The 15334-nt window shown below is 41.9% G+C and overlaps 1 protein-coding gene across 7 annotated transcripts in view; it reads left to right on the plus strand.

Annotated features, from left to right (window-relative positions):
• Positions 1–15334, plus strand: part of NSD1 (nuclear receptor binding SET domain protein 1) — a 183736-nt gene that overhangs the window by 133296 nt on the left and 35106 nt on the right. For all 7 annotated transcript variants that reach the window (XM_066272298.1, XM_066272301.1, XM_066272296.1 and 4 more), the window contains 2 exons: positions 422–601; positions 14527–14683. In XM_066272298.1, coding sequence (XP_066128395.1) covers positions 422–601; positions 14527–14683 — 337 coding nt within the window. The remainder of the gene's footprint in view (positions 1–421; positions 602–14526; positions 14684–15334) is intronic.

The raw sequence follows: 15334 nt of genomic DNA on the forward strand, positions 1-15334 counted from the left end.
TAAGGGGTGTAGGAGTTCATTCACATGAAAGGCTTTAAGATCACAGTATCAGGCAACAAAAGCAAGCATTTGTGTTTCTGCCAGCTGCCTTTTATTCTGCTAGTACATGTCTCAACTTCCCATTTAGTTTGCAGGCAACTCCAGGAGTCAGGGCAGTGGTTGTGTAGGGCTTTCCTTGGCAAGGCAGGCTCACTCACTCACATTTGTGGGATCTGACTCCTTATGCTGAAGTCACGTAGCTCCCACCTGAACTTTTCATAGTTAAGTGAATATTTAAGATTACCTGCCCTCATAATGCTTCCTCCTATTCGTGACAATTTCTCAGTAGTAGCAAATAAACTTGAATAATTTATATTTTTTAATATTTAATTTTTGTTTTTCTTTTGTGCCTCCCTGGTTTTCCTGCTTTTTATATTTTTAGGTCGTCTGATGCGCTGTGTTCGCTGCCCCGTAGCATACCATGCCAATGACTTTTGCCTGGCTGCTGGATCAAAGATCCTTGCATCTAATAGTATCATCTGCCCTAATCACTTTACACCCAGGCGAGGCTGCCGAAATCATGAGCATGTTAATGTTAGCTGGTGTTTTGTATGCTCAGAAGGTAAGATATAACTACTTGATGTATGAATAGTTTCACTGTCTCCCATCCTCTCACTTATAAAAACAAGAGATTAATACAGTATTTTAATTGCAACAAAAAATTTTCTTCACATTGCAACTGCAAGAAATATTGATAAGTGGTATCTTGAATTAGTGATAACATAGGAACTTTCAAACTTGATTTTGTTGTCCAGTAGGGAGATAGGGAAAGGTTTTATTTTTATTTTAAATGATGAGTTTGTTTTTTGTTTGAGCAAGAGAGACAGAGAGAGGGACAGACAGGAATGGGGAGAGATAAGAAGCATCAGTTCTTCGTTGTAGCACCTTAGCTGTTCTTTGATTGCTTTCTCATATGTGCCTTGACCAAGGGAAAGGGGGGGGGGGCTTCATCCAAACCAGTAACCTTGGTCTTCAAGCCAGTGACCTTTGAGCTCAAGCCCGCAACCATGGGGTCATGCTCAAGCCAGTGACTTCAGGGTTTCTAGCCTTGATCCTCAGCATCCCAGACCAACGTTCTATCCACTGCACCACCACCTACTCAGGTAAGGTTATTTTTATTAAAATGATAAAAAGACCTGTTGGAGGCACAGTGGATAGAGCATCGTCTTTGTACCCTAAAGTCCCAGATTTAAAACCTTGAGGTCACTGGCTTGAGTGCAGGCTCATCTAGCTTGAGCGTAGGGTTGTAGATATGATTCCATGATCGCTGGCTTGAGCCCCAAGGTTCCTGGCCTGTTGAAGCACTCCCCACCCACAAGGCACTTTTGAGTAGCAATCAAGAAACAACTATAAAGTGACGCAACTACAAGTTGATGCTTATCATCTCTCTCCCATCCTGTCTGTCTGTCTTTCTGTCTGTCTCTCTCTCTCTCTCTCTCTCTCCCTCTCTCTCCTTTCCTCTTCCCTCTCCTCCCTCCCTCAGAAAAAAATAAAACTTAAACAGTTTAAGCAATAAAGAAAAAGACAAGAAAATGGAAAGAAAGTCACTCTCAGAAAATGAGGGCTATGGTCAAGTCCAGTTTTAACTTCCAGAAGTTTGGGGGATGTAATATACAACATAGTGACTATAGTTAACAATATTGTATATTTGAAAGTTGTTCAGAGAGTGGGTCTTAAAAGTAAATAAATTGTCACTGTGATCACTGTGATGTGATTGATATGTTACCTAATCTTATTGTGGTAATCATTTTACAGTATATACATGTATCAAGTCATTATGTTGTATACTTTAAACTTACACAAAGTTATATGTAAACTGTACCTCAATAAACCTGCAAAACTTCCCAGGTTGATGCTTTATCCACTGTGCCACCACAGGTCAGGCTTAAACCTGCAAAACAAAAGGGAAAAAAAGGAGAAACAAACCCAAAATTACCTGAGTTACACCATCCAAAAAATGTTGCTTAATATTAAGTGATACTACTCCAGAAATCTGCATATAACTGGATAGAAACAGTTCTAGAAGATGGCATCATGGTATAAATGTGTTTTTTAAACTAATTTTATGTGAATTTAAATAGGAGAAACAGGAAAAGTGAAGAAATTCATGAATTTCCTTACTGTAGTGTAAGGGATAATAATTAATATGTTCCTAGCCTGACTAGGCGGTTGTGCAGTAGATAGAGCATTGGATTGGGACGCAGAGCACCCAGGTTCAAAACGCTTAAGTTGCCAGCTAGAGTGTGAGCTCACCAGCTTGAGCATGGGATCATTGATATGGCCCCATGGTCGCTGGCTTGAGCCCAAGGTTACTGGCTTGAGCAAGGGATCACTCACTCTGCTGTAGCCGACCCAGTCAAGGCACATATGAGAAAGCAATCAATGAACAAATAATGTGCCACAATGAAGGCTTTTAAAAAATTTTTATTTATTCATTTTAGAGAGGTGGCAGGAGAGAGAGAGAAGGGGGGAGGAGCAGGAAGCATCAACTCCCATATGTGCCTTGACTGGGCAAGCCCAGGGTTTCGAAACAGCAACCTTATCATTCCAGGTCAACGCTTTATACACTGCGCCACCACAGGCCAGGCCACAACAAAGAATTGAGGCTTCTCATCTCTCCTTGTCTTTCTGTCTGTCTGTTGTCCTTCTCTGTTTCTCTCTCTGTCTCTGTAAAAAAAAAAAGTTCCTAAAACTTTGAAGCTGGAAACGGGGAGAAACAGTCAGATAGACTCCCGCATGCGCCCGACCGGGATCCACCCGGCACGCCCACAGGGGCTACGCTCTGCCCACCAGGGGGCAATGCTCTGCCGCAACCAGAGCCACTCTAGCGCCTGGGGCAGAGGCCAAGGAGCCATCCCCAGCGCCCGGGCCATCTTTGCTCCAGTGGAGCCTTGGCTGCGGGAGGGGAAGAGAGAGACAGAGAGGAAGGAGAGGGAGAGGGGTGGAGAAGCAGATGGGCGCTTCTCCTGTGTGTCCTGGCCGGGAATCAAACCCGGGTCCTCCGCACGCCAGGCCGACGCTCTACCGCTGAGCCAACCGGCCAGGGCCCTATAACGCTTCTTGTTCTGAATTTTATTCTGGGTTGTCTGAACTTTTAAGAAGCACCCACAGGTGCTATAATACTCTGTTCATTTTTTGCCTCCGTACTAGAAGCCAATTTAGGTTCCTATAAATGTTGAGGCTGTGTGTTCTTTTTCTAAGACTAGTGTGAACATTATTCCATTATCTTCTGGTGTTGAGGATGGCAACTGTTCTTTTTTTTTTTAATTTTTCCGAAGCTGGAAATGGGGAGGCACAGACTCCCGCATGTGCCCGACCAGGATCCACCCGGCATGCCCACCAGGGGGCGATGCTCTGCCCCTCTGGGGCGTCCAGAGCCATTCTGGCGGCCTGAGGCAGAGGCCACAGAGCCATCCCCAGCGCCCGGGCCATCTTTGCTCCAATGGAGCCTCGCTGCAGGAGGGGAAGAGAGAGACAGAGAGGAAGGAGAGGGGGAGGGGTGGAGAAGCAAATGGGCGCTTTTCCTGTGTGCCCTGGCCGGAAATCGAACCCAGGACTCCTGCACGCCAGGCCAACGCTCTACCGCTGAGCCAACCGGCCAGGGCCTGGCAACTGTTCTTTTAGCCAGTTTTTTTATTCCTTTTCAAATTGACTAAATTTTATTAGTAAAGTTTTGGGAATAATTTTTCTGGCTTACTTATTGTTGATAAAATTTTATGTAAACTTGGCTGGTTATAAACATTTTGAGGGACTAATTTTAAAAAGACTAAACATGTAATTTAATGAGCATCCCCTTGGAGAAACTTGAGTATACTAAATAGTGCTAAAGCCAACAAAGAAGTGGACTTTTTTCTTTTGCTCTCAAGATTTATGTAATCCAACAATTTAAGGCAAAGCTCTACCTGCTGATTATGATGTTAATACATATATAACAAAGTAGAATATTAAGTGCAGTTAATATGGGTAGAAACTGGAACTTTGGGGTAGTTAGGGATGTTTTAATGCCCAAAGAAGACTTCAGCCTGACCAGGCAGTGGCGCAATGGATAGAGCGTCGGACTGGGATGCGGAGGACCCAGGTTCGAGACCCCGAGGTCACCAGGTTGAGCGCGGGCTCATCTGGTTTGAGCAAAGGCTCACCAGCTTGGACCCAAGGTCGCTGGCTCGAGCAAGGGTTTACTCAGTCTGCTGAAGGCCCACGGTCAAAGCACATATGAGAGAGCAATCGGTGAACGACTGGGGTGTTGCAACGAAAAACTGATGATTGATGCTTCTGTTCTCTCTTTGTTCCTGTCTGTCTGTCCCTGTCTAGCCCTCTCTCTGGCTCTCTCTCTGTCTCTGTTTAAAAAAAAAAAAAGAAGAAGAAGAAGACTTCATTAGCTTTGTTATTGTCCTGTATAACAATTTATACAATTCTTGTTTTGTTCTTATACTGTCAGTTTTTTATAAAACTGTCTTGTGAAAACTGCTGCCTATTACGTCACTTTCCTTTTGTTTAGAATAAAGTTAAAGACAATTTTAAAGTACTTAATAGCCTTTAAATATAACATTCTGTAATTCTCCCTAGAATGTAAACAGGTTCCTGGAATGCTAAATGCAAGCTCCAGTTTTTATGTTTCTTGAACATGGGAAGATGAAATAGTTTCAGCATTAGACTGTTTCTTAATTTTAGAGTAGAATGAAATGAATGTGAAATGGTTTCAGAGTAGAAGTGCCCATATGATGGCAGTCCTAGCTTATTGGACTCTGAAAAGCTACCAAGTTCAATAATGCCTACTCATGATGATAACTGAATTCCCCAGAAAACTTAGTAGCTGCAGTAGTGGCTTTCAAAGTGTGATCCATGGGAAGCAGGGAGGGACAATAGGCCCTTTTGGTGGCTTACACGAGATTTTTTTTTTTTTTTTTTTTTATAAACACAGAGAGGGATAGATAGGGTCAGACAGACAGGAACGCAGAGAGATGAGAAGCATCAATCATTAGTTTTTCATTGTGCATTGCAACACCTTAGTTGTTCATTGATTGCTTTCTCATATGTGCCTTGACCGTGGGCCTTCAGCAGACCGAGTAACCCCTTGCTCAAACCAGCGACCTTGGGTCCAAGCTGGTGAGCTTGTGCTCGAACCTGGGTCCTCGGCATCCCAGTCCAACACTCTATCCACTGCGCCACCACCTGGTCAGGCTACACAGGATCTTAACTCTTTCCATAGTAATACCGAGATGTTGCTTGCCTTTTTTACTTTGTTGACATTTGCACTAATGGTACAAAATTAGTGGTGGTGGCCCTCGCCGGTTGGCTCAGTGGTAGAGCATCGCCCTGGCATGCGGGAGTCCCGGGTTTGATTCCCGGCCAGGGCACACAGGAGAAGTGCCCATCTGCTTTTCCACCCCTCCTCCTCTCCTTCCTCTCCATCTCTCTCTTCCCCTCCTGCAGCCAAGGCTCCATTGGAGCAAAGTTGGCTCGGGCACTGAGGATGGCTCCAGGCCTCTGCCTCAGGCGCTAGAATGGCTCTGGTTGCAACAGAGCAATGCCCCAGATGGGCAGAGCATCGCCCCCTGGTGGGCATGCCGGGTGGATCCCAGTTGGGCACATGTGGGAGTCTGTCTGACTGCCTCCCCATTTCCAATTTCAGAAAAATACAAAAAAAAAAATTAGTGGTGTATAAAACTGGCATCTTAGCACAAGTCAAGGTGGTGGCTCTAATAAGATTATAAAAATAAAAAAACGTTCACAGTATTTTTTGTTACCACACACTTGCAGTAAAAAACATGGTTTCACATAAGAATGCCTTGATAGGAAGTAAAAATTTATTTATTTTATTAAATCTCAACTTTCAAGTGAATATTGCTTTAATATTTTGTGTAGTAATATGGGAAACACACATAAAGCAACTCTGTTTCATATTGACGGTTTCAGTAAAAGCAGTCATGCGGTTAAGTTGCCAATCTGAACTAGCTTCCTTATTCACGTAGCACCAATTTTAGTTGTATTACAGACTATGACTCTTCATATTTAGTGTTTGTCACACATTTTCTTGAATATGAATGAACACAAGCCTGCCAATTAAAGAAAAACAACCTACAGGAACAAAATTTGAGCTCTTAAGTAAAAATTAGAATTTTGGAAAATTATCAGCCTGAACATACAGTTTCCTAGTATACTGCTCACAAAAATTAGGGGATAATTTCAAAATGAATATGAAGCGATAAAATATCTCCTAATATTTGTGAGCAGTATATTTCTTTTTTTTTTTTTTTTTTTTTTTTTGGTATTTTTCTGAAGCTGGAAACGGGAGGCAGTCAGACAGACTCCCGCATGCACCCGACCGGGATCCACCAGGCACGCCCACCAGGGGGCGATGCTTTGCCCATCTGGGGCGTCACTCAGTCGCGACCAGAGCCATTCTAGTGCCTGGGGCAGAGGCCAAGAAGCCATCCCCAGCACCCGGGCCATCTTTGCTCCAATGGAGCTTCAGCTGCAGGAGGGGAAGAGAGAAACAGAGAGGAAGGAGAGGGGGAGGGGTGGAGAAGCAGATGGGCGCCTCTCCTGTGTGCCCTGGCTGGGAATCGAACCCAAGACTTCCGCATGCCAGGCCGACGCTCTACCACTGAGCCAATCGGCCAGGGCAGCAGTATATTTCTTGATAAAATCATGGCAATGTTAACAAATATGACATTTTAATATTATACAATGAAATAGATCAACTTTAAGAAGATCTGCCTGGCTCAGCAAACCAATATTTTTCAAATGACCAATGCATGATATTAGAAAACATGTATATAAAGACCAATTCAAAGTACAAGACGGATCAATGAATTTTAATGTCATAGTACTGAAAGTTTATTGATAGGATTTCAGATTTGACATTGCAAATAAAGTCTACCCTGTGAAGTTTTAGTGTATATACTACCAAAGAAGGAATATGTACAGTTACTGAACAAGTTATTAAGGTACTTCTTTTTCCCCACTGTTGATCTGTGAGAGATCAATTTCTGCATGGACCTCATATTGCAAACAACATTGCAACAGATTTGATTTAAAATATTTGTAAAAATGTAAAACCCTGAGCTCACTAATTAAAATTGTTTTGGAAAATGCAGGTTTTTATAGTAAAATGTTGTTATTTGTGTTAACATAATAGATTGAATTAATAAATAGTGAACATTTTTCTTAATTTAAATTTCTGTTTGGTGTATACTGATGTTTTTAGCCTACAAAAACAAAAGCCTTTGCGATCTTGCTTGTTTTTTGAGTATAAAGTCTTGATGCCAAAATTCTTAGGAACTTCTGATCCCGCTAAGATCCTGCTGTTAGAACTCAGGAAGAGAATATTTTTAAGACTTCTTTTCTTTTTTTTTTTTTTTTTCTTTTTGGCCCATGAATAGGAAAAAAACTGGTTATCCATATTAGGATAATAATACAGTAATTTGCTAAACAGAAAGGAATCAGTTCCTAGGATTTAGCAATGTTTAATTTTATTTTTTCTTACCTCTTTCACCAAATTGTTAACTTCTTCACCTTTTGGTTTCCTTTGATGATTCATGGGATTTTCCCTCTTCTGTCTTTCTGCTATACGTACCCTTTTCTGCCAACACAGACCCTTGAGCCTGCTTCCCACTGGTTTACCCAGACTAACCCTGTTTATTTCTTTCCTCATATTTCCACTCAGCTCATACTTCATTAAGTCCTTCCCTGCAAAACCGATGAGCTTGCCACTAATTCCTCTCAGCTCTGACCCTTGACTTTTTTCATTTGGTATTCTTTTTGTCCAGATGTCTTATAGTTGTCTTTGAAGGCCTAATTCACATGCCTTACTATATGAGAAATATTTCTAGTGTGCCATGAATGCCATTTTATTATTAAAAGGAAGGTTTCTCTGTTATGGCTGTGTAGTTGGCAGACTGTTCTGTTATATTGTGACTCAGCAGATAACTAAGCATAGACAGGAATGTTATAGAGGGTATTAACTTATTTATCACTGTGAAACAAAATTTTTGTTGTATCCACAAAAACACTTGTTCTTAGCTAATTCGAGTGTGCTGATCTCAAATCTGACATTAGTTTTTCTCTGTAAGCTACAGGTTTTTTTTGCAACTCAAGACTTTAGATTTTATCTTATTGTAAAATTTTCAACTCTTAGTTTAACATAATGAAGTAGAATGTCTTCTTGGGCATCATTTTTGTGAAAATATAATAATTTATATAATGCAATAAATACACTAATACACTAAAAGATGATTGCATTAGGCCCTGGCTGTTTGGCTCAGTGGTAGAGCGTCGACCTGGCGTGCAAAAGTCCCAGGTTCGATTCCCGGTCAGGGCACACAGGAGAGGCGCCCATCTGCTTCTCCACCCCTCCCCCTCTCCTTCCTCTCTGTCTCTCTCTTCCTCTCCCGCAGCCGAGGCTCCATTGGAGCAGGATGGCCCGGGCGCTGGGGATGGCTCCTTGGCCTCGGCCCCGGGCGCTGAAGTGGCTCTGGTCGCAACAGAGCAACGCCCGGGAGGGGCAGATCATCGCCCTCTGGTGGCAGAGCGTCGCCCCCTGGTGGGCGTGCCAGGTGGATCCCGGTCCGGCGCATGCAGGAGTCTGTCTGACTATCTCTCCCCGTTTCCAGCTTCGGAAGAATACACACAAAAAAAGAAAAAAAAAAGATGATTGCATTAGAATTTGTCTACAATTTTGAAATAGAACATATTAAAACACTTATTTTAATCATAAAATTTGCGTAAAACTTATTTAAATTGTATTCAGGAAAAAATTTGCGTTTGTAGCACTTGCGTTTGTGTCCTTCTTGAGGACAATCTCGTTTTATGCTTTAGCAGTAGTCTGCCATCATATTTCTGTCCCATCGCCCCTGATAACGCTCGTCCATTGTCTTCAGATCTTGATGAAAGCATTCTCCCTGCTCATCACTAACAGCTCCAAGATTTTCGGGAAACTTATCAAGATGACTGTTCAGGAAGTGAATCTTTTTTTTTTTTTTTTAATATAGAATTCTGTGTTTTTGGGGTTTTTTAAAATTTTTTTTATTCATTTTTAGAGAGGAGAGAGAGGGTGAGAGAGAAACAGAGAGAGAGACAGAGAGAGAGAGAAGGGGGGAGGAGCTGGAAGCATCAACTCCCATACGTGCCTTGACCAGGCAAGCCCAGGGTTTCGAACCGGCGACCTCAGCATTTCCAGATCGACGCTTTATCCACTGCACCACCACAGGTCAGACTCAGGAAGTGAATCTTAACGCTCATGTTACATCCAATGTCATGGAAAGCCAACAGCATCCTTTGAACCAGAAGTTCATAGTTTTCTGCTTTTTTGTTGCCAAGGAAATTCTTTGTAACTGCCACAAAAGACTGCCATGCTGCTTTCTCCTCTTTATTCATCTTCCTGGCAAATTCTTTGTCACATATGAGGGTTCATATTTGAGGTCCATCGAATACACCTGCTTTTATCTTCTCAAAAGACAAGGCAGGAAAAGCAGAAATAATATGTTGAAAGCGTTCACTTTCTCTATTCAAAGCCTGAACAAACTGCTTCATTAAGCCAAGTTTGATGTGAAGTGGGGGAAAAATGATTCTGTCTCGATTAACTACAGATTCACTCACAATATTTTGCATCCCTACTTCCAGAGCTTCACGTTTTGGCCACTCCTTTTGTGTCCAGTGTTTCTCCCAAGCCTGGCTGTCCCACAGACACAGAAAGCAAGGATACTTCATGAAACCTTCCTGTTGTCCTAGCAGGAAATTTAACATTTTATGATCCACACAAATGATGCAGTTATACTCCTCATACTTCAGAAAGTCGAAGACAATTTTCATGTCATTATAATCTTCTCGCAGACGAATTGAATAACCAATTGGAACCACTGCATAAACATTACCATTGTGTAGGAGAACACATTTCAGAGTTCGTTTAGAGTGGTCAAGAAATAGCCGCCATTCTGTTGGACTGTAAGTGGTAACACCTAGGTGGCTGAGAAGACTACTGATATCATGACAGTAAACAAAGTGTTTGTCTTCGGAAAAAAAGCCCACAAAAATTTGTTCACACTTCCTGAAATGGGATACTTTAGCTGACCTGTAAAGTACATTATTTTCTTGAACCCTGGAGGCTAATAACTCAGCTGCTTTCTTTGATAGACCCAAATCCCTTACTAAGGCATTCAATTCAGGTTGGCTAAACTGCTGAGGGGTTAATGACTGCTTAGCATCAGAAGAAGACCCTTCAGATTCTACAACCATTTCCTCATGCATCTTATCAAAATACACTTGATCACCATGTTCACTTTCTTTGTCCTTAGAAGAAATAAAACCATTGAAAACTGGAACTGGGAGTGTCTCAGAGTGTGGTATAGGTCATTTTGTTGAAGGAATATTAGGATATGCGATCATATGCTGTTTTTTCTTGCCGATGCCCTTTGTATGGATCAGCCAGAAATAACAGTCACTGCTGTGGTCCTTAGGTTCACGCCAAACCATGGGAATACCAAAAGGCATTCCTTTGCGTTTTCCTTTTGTCCAGTCACAAAACATTTCCTCACAATTATGACACACAATATGAGGAGCCCAATTCTTGTCTTGATCGCCAAGGGGAACTTGAAAATAGGCAATATATGCATGTGTCACAAATTATGAAATATTGTGCATTTGACATTGAAGTGTGTAACAGCCACATATGTAGCAGAAGGTGTCCGGGCCATTCTTACATTTACGCCTACTCAGAGAAGCCATGATTCAATCTTAAAACAAAATAAGAGGGCGTCTTTATCAGATAATAATTTTTTACATTTAAAAACAACTACAAGTATGTAAAAGTGATGTTTGTAAAACATTAATTGCCTTATGGTTATGTTTAATCCAAGAGTTGTTGCCCTTTAACTCCAATTTAAAAACCAATGCATACCGTCTACAGCCATACCACCCTGAACGTACCCGATCTCATCTAAAAACCAATGTATGCCATTAACTGTAATGAAAACAATTAAAGTGGCATAAAAACTAGAGCTTGTACCAAAAAACAGATTTCAGATTTGGAATCAGCGATGCAGAAATATATAGAAATAGTTCTAAAACCTCATGCAAGAGAAAAATAGAAAAATTTGTTTCCCAGTGTTATTGGGTAGTTAAAAGTAACATAACTCTGTGTGTGTGTGTGTGTGTGTTAGAAGCATCAACTCATTGTTTCACTTATTTGTGCACTCCAGTGGTTTTCAACTGCTAATCTGCCAGAAATTTCCACTGATATGCAAAAGAGTTAACCACCCTGATATTATATAAGTATCATAGTCCCAATGATCATAGACTGTATAATCTTCACACAGTGTCAGGTTGGTTAACTTTCATGGACCAGCATCAGTCTGTGGGCTGGCAGTTGAAAACCACTGGTGTACTCATTGATTGCTTCTCATTTGTGCCCCAACCGGGGATTGAACCCACCACCTCAGGCATGCTTGGACAATACTATTTGCTGAGCGACCAACCAGAGTCTCCATGTCATTCTTTTTTTTTTTTTTTTCCTGAAGCTGGAAACGGGAGAGACAGTCAGACAGACTCCCGCATGCGCCCAACTGGGATCCACCCGGCACGCCCACCAGAGGGCGTAGCTCTGTTGCCACCCACCAGAGCCACTCCAGCGCCTGGGGCAGAGGCCAAGGAGCCATCCCCAGAGCCCGGGCCATCTTTGCTCCAATGGAACCTCGCTGCGGGAGGGGAAAAGAGAGACAGAGAGGAAGGAGAGGGGGAGGGGTGGAGAAGCAGATGGGTGCCTCTCCTGTGTGTTCTGGCCGGGAATCGAACCCGGGACTTCTGCACGCCAGGCCGACGCTCTACCACTGAGCCAACCGGCCAGGGCCTCCATGTCATTCTTAATGTCCCTTGCTAAAATTGACTCACCCACAAAATGCACAAGTATAGATACAGAAGAGTTTCAGAGCATATTGTAGCAGCTATGTATATTGAGTGAACAAGTTCTTCAGATTTGTTTTGTACAATAGTAACAGACTTTTGCAGATGGAATCTCACTCTGAATCTGAGCTCCTATATACAGTAAGGATAAAAGGAGAACTTCTGTAATTGAAGCAGAAGTTGGGTCTCAAGCACACATCCCTGGCCCCAGTAAAACAAAGAAACATTCTTAAACTTGTTTTAGGAACCTGCTGTAGTTTATTGAGGAAAGCAAAAAGCACAGGTGGAAATTATCTAAGAATAGTGTCACAAAACTAAATTTTCGTAGGATTTTACAATGTAAAGGAGGCACAGTGGGACCAAGGTGGACAAGGATGTATACCTTGCTAAGGCTTTGTCCCTCACTAACTCCTCAGGCTGAAACTTGAAGTTACATGCTTGAATCTAGCATGTTTGAAGCGTGCTCATTTCTGGCATATAATAAATAAGACATTTATTATATTTCTTAAATACCAGTTCTCTTTACCTGGAATTCTTTATTTATTTGCAACATTAGGACTTTAGATTCAGGTATGTACATTGAGTCACTTTTGAGTGAAAATTTTTAAGAAGTGAAAATGAATTGTCACTGCAATGTGTGTAATAAAGCCAATACCTGAAAACTTGGATGGAGAACTTATATCTAATTGAAGTTTAGGTAACAAGCTACATTAGTACCTATGATTTTTGTCACCACTGAAAATTTGATTACTACTGTTAGATCTTGTTATTTATGCATTACCAAAAAAATTATATAACTCTAATCTCTTCTCACATTTTGATAATTTTAATCTATGTCCTTTTTAGCTTATGTATTACATTTATGCATTTATAAATGTTATTCTGAAAAGGGGTCATAGGAGTTGTGAGAATACCAAACATAAGAAAAGATTAAAAAGCGATTTGGCCCTGGCTGTTTGGCTCAGCCAACCTCTGATACAGCGTTGGCCTGGCATATGGACATCCCAGGTTCAATTCCCAATTAGGGCACACAAGAGAAGCAACCATCGGCTTCTCTCCCCTTTCTCTCCTTTCTCCCTCCCACAACCACTGGCTCAGTTGGTTGGAGAATCAGCCCTGGGCACTGAGAATGGCTCAGTTGGTCTGAGCATCAAACTCCAGTGGGTGTTGCCTGGTAGATCCCATTGGGGCGCATGCAGGAGTCTCTCACTATCTCCCTTTCTCTCACTTAAAAAAAAAAAAAGCAATTTAAAAAGAGGGAATGCCTGACCTGTGGTCGTGCAGTGGATAAAGCTTCAACCTGGAAAGCTGAAGTCGCCAGCTTGAAACTTCAGATTTGCCTAGTCAAGCAACTACAAATTCATGCTTCCTACTCCTCCTCCTGCCTTTCTCTTTCTCTTCTCTCTCTAAAATCAATAAATAATAAAATCTTTTTTTAAAAAAAATGAGGGAGGCCCTGGCTGATTGGCTCAGCGGTAGAGCGGCCTGGCGTGCGGGGTTCCCGGGTTCAATTCCCGGCCAGGGCACATAGGGGAAGCGCCCATTTGCTTCTCCATCCCCCCCTCCTTCCTCTCTGTCTCTCTCTTCCCCTCCCGCAGCCGAGGCTCCATTGGAGCAAAGATGGCCCGGGCGCTGGGGATGGCTCCTTGGCCTCTGCCCCAGGCGCTAGAGTGGCTCTGGTCGCAACAGAGCGACGCCCTGGAGGGGCAGAGCATCGCCCCCTGGTGGGCAGAGCGTCGCCCCCTGGTGGGCGTGCCGGGTGGATCCTGGTCGGGCACATGCGGGAGTCTGTCTGACTGTCTCTCCCCGTTTCCAGCTTCAGAAAAATACAAAAAAAAAAAAGAAAGAAAAAAAAAAATGAGGGAATGACTGCTTATATGTTAGACACTACTAGAGTACTTAATCACTTACCCCTGAAACAGATGTGCTTATTTATTGTCCATTGTAGAAAACACCTTAACCATTGAAGTAATTGTAGCTCAGCAAAAAAAGTGAAGTCTCTGAGGTCATGCGATCTTAGAGCTTAAATCTGACATCAGTTGAAGTTTGTGCTCTTTATCCACTGATCATTGTGTGTCATTGATATTCTCTGTATTTAGTGGGTTGCTTTTTAGTGAAGAGGAAGAAATGTATATATGTATGTATATACACGCATGAGTTTTAGAAGTTTTCCCTAACATTTTGCCCATAAAAATTTTTTTTTTTATTTATTCATTTTAGAGAAGAAAGAGAGAGAGAGAAAAGGGGAGGAGCAGGAAGCATCAGTTCCCCTATGTGCCTTGACCAAGCAAGCCCAGGGTTTTGAACCGGCGACCTCAGCATTCCAGGTTGATGCTTTATCCACTGTGCCACCACAGGCCAGGCTAAAATCTCACTTTTATTTACTGTGATCTAACAAACCTTCAGGGGTGTGGTTCAGGAATAGTATTAGAAAGGTAGCAGTCTTACAAGAAAGTCTTTCTGAATAACTCATTGAATTACTAGGCACTTGGCCGAGATAAATATTTGGTTAGGAGCTGAGCAAAAGCTGTGTAAGTCTGGTCTTTCATTTAGCCTTGTTCTGAATGCCATACTTTTCCATACCTACAGGAGGCAGCCTGCTGTGCTGTGATTCCTGCCCTGCTGCTTTTCACCGGGAATGCCTGAACATTGATATCCCTGAAGGAAACTGGTATTGCAATGACTGTAAGGCAGGCAAAAAGCCACATTACAGGGAGATTGTTTGGGTAAAAGTTGGAAGATACAGGTAAGTAAGCATGAAGGAGAAAGGTGATTATTTCTTTCACCATCCTCTGTTTCTCAGGATCTCTTACAGTGCTTAACATTTTTTAATGATCTTCCTAGTTTGTTAAGCAAGTCTTCATCCCCATCCGTCCTGTCCCCTCACCCCCACAAACCCATAAACCTTATAAACAAGGATAATACATTGCTAATATTTTAAACAACCAATACATGGACCCTTAAAATAATTGACCTTTAGTTTATATTCAGTTTTTGTGTCTTGCTTTTTCTTTATAAAATTACATTTATTGATCATGGGATGTACAAAAGGATATTGTAACATGAATGATTTTAAAGAATAACAAAGGGAACACCTGTGTACATACCTCCCAGTTAAAGAAACAATACATAATTTGTCCTTCTGAGTCTTTCTTTCTGACTCAGAGTCAGGCCCCTGTCTGAATTCATTCTCTCCCCACCCAGAGAGATAACCACTATACTGAATTTTGTGTTTTTATTCCTCTGCCTTGCTGTATAGGTTTACCATATATATAATATTTTGTTTTGCATGTTTTAGATACTCATATAAAGACATTGTTATTTTCCTGCAACTTTTTTTTTCAACTTTCTTTTTCATTCACTTATTCTCTTGAGAGTTATTGTAGTTAGCACAGTG

Source organism: Saccopteryx bilineata, chromosome 4 (genome assembly GCF_036850765.1).
Source record: "Saccopteryx bilineata isolate mSacBil1 chromosome 4, mSacBil1_pri_phased_curated, whole genome shotgun sequence".
In the NCBI taxonomy this organism is placed as follows: Eukaryota; Metazoa; Chordata; class Mammalia; order Chiroptera; family Emballonuridae; genus Saccopteryx; species Saccopteryx bilineata.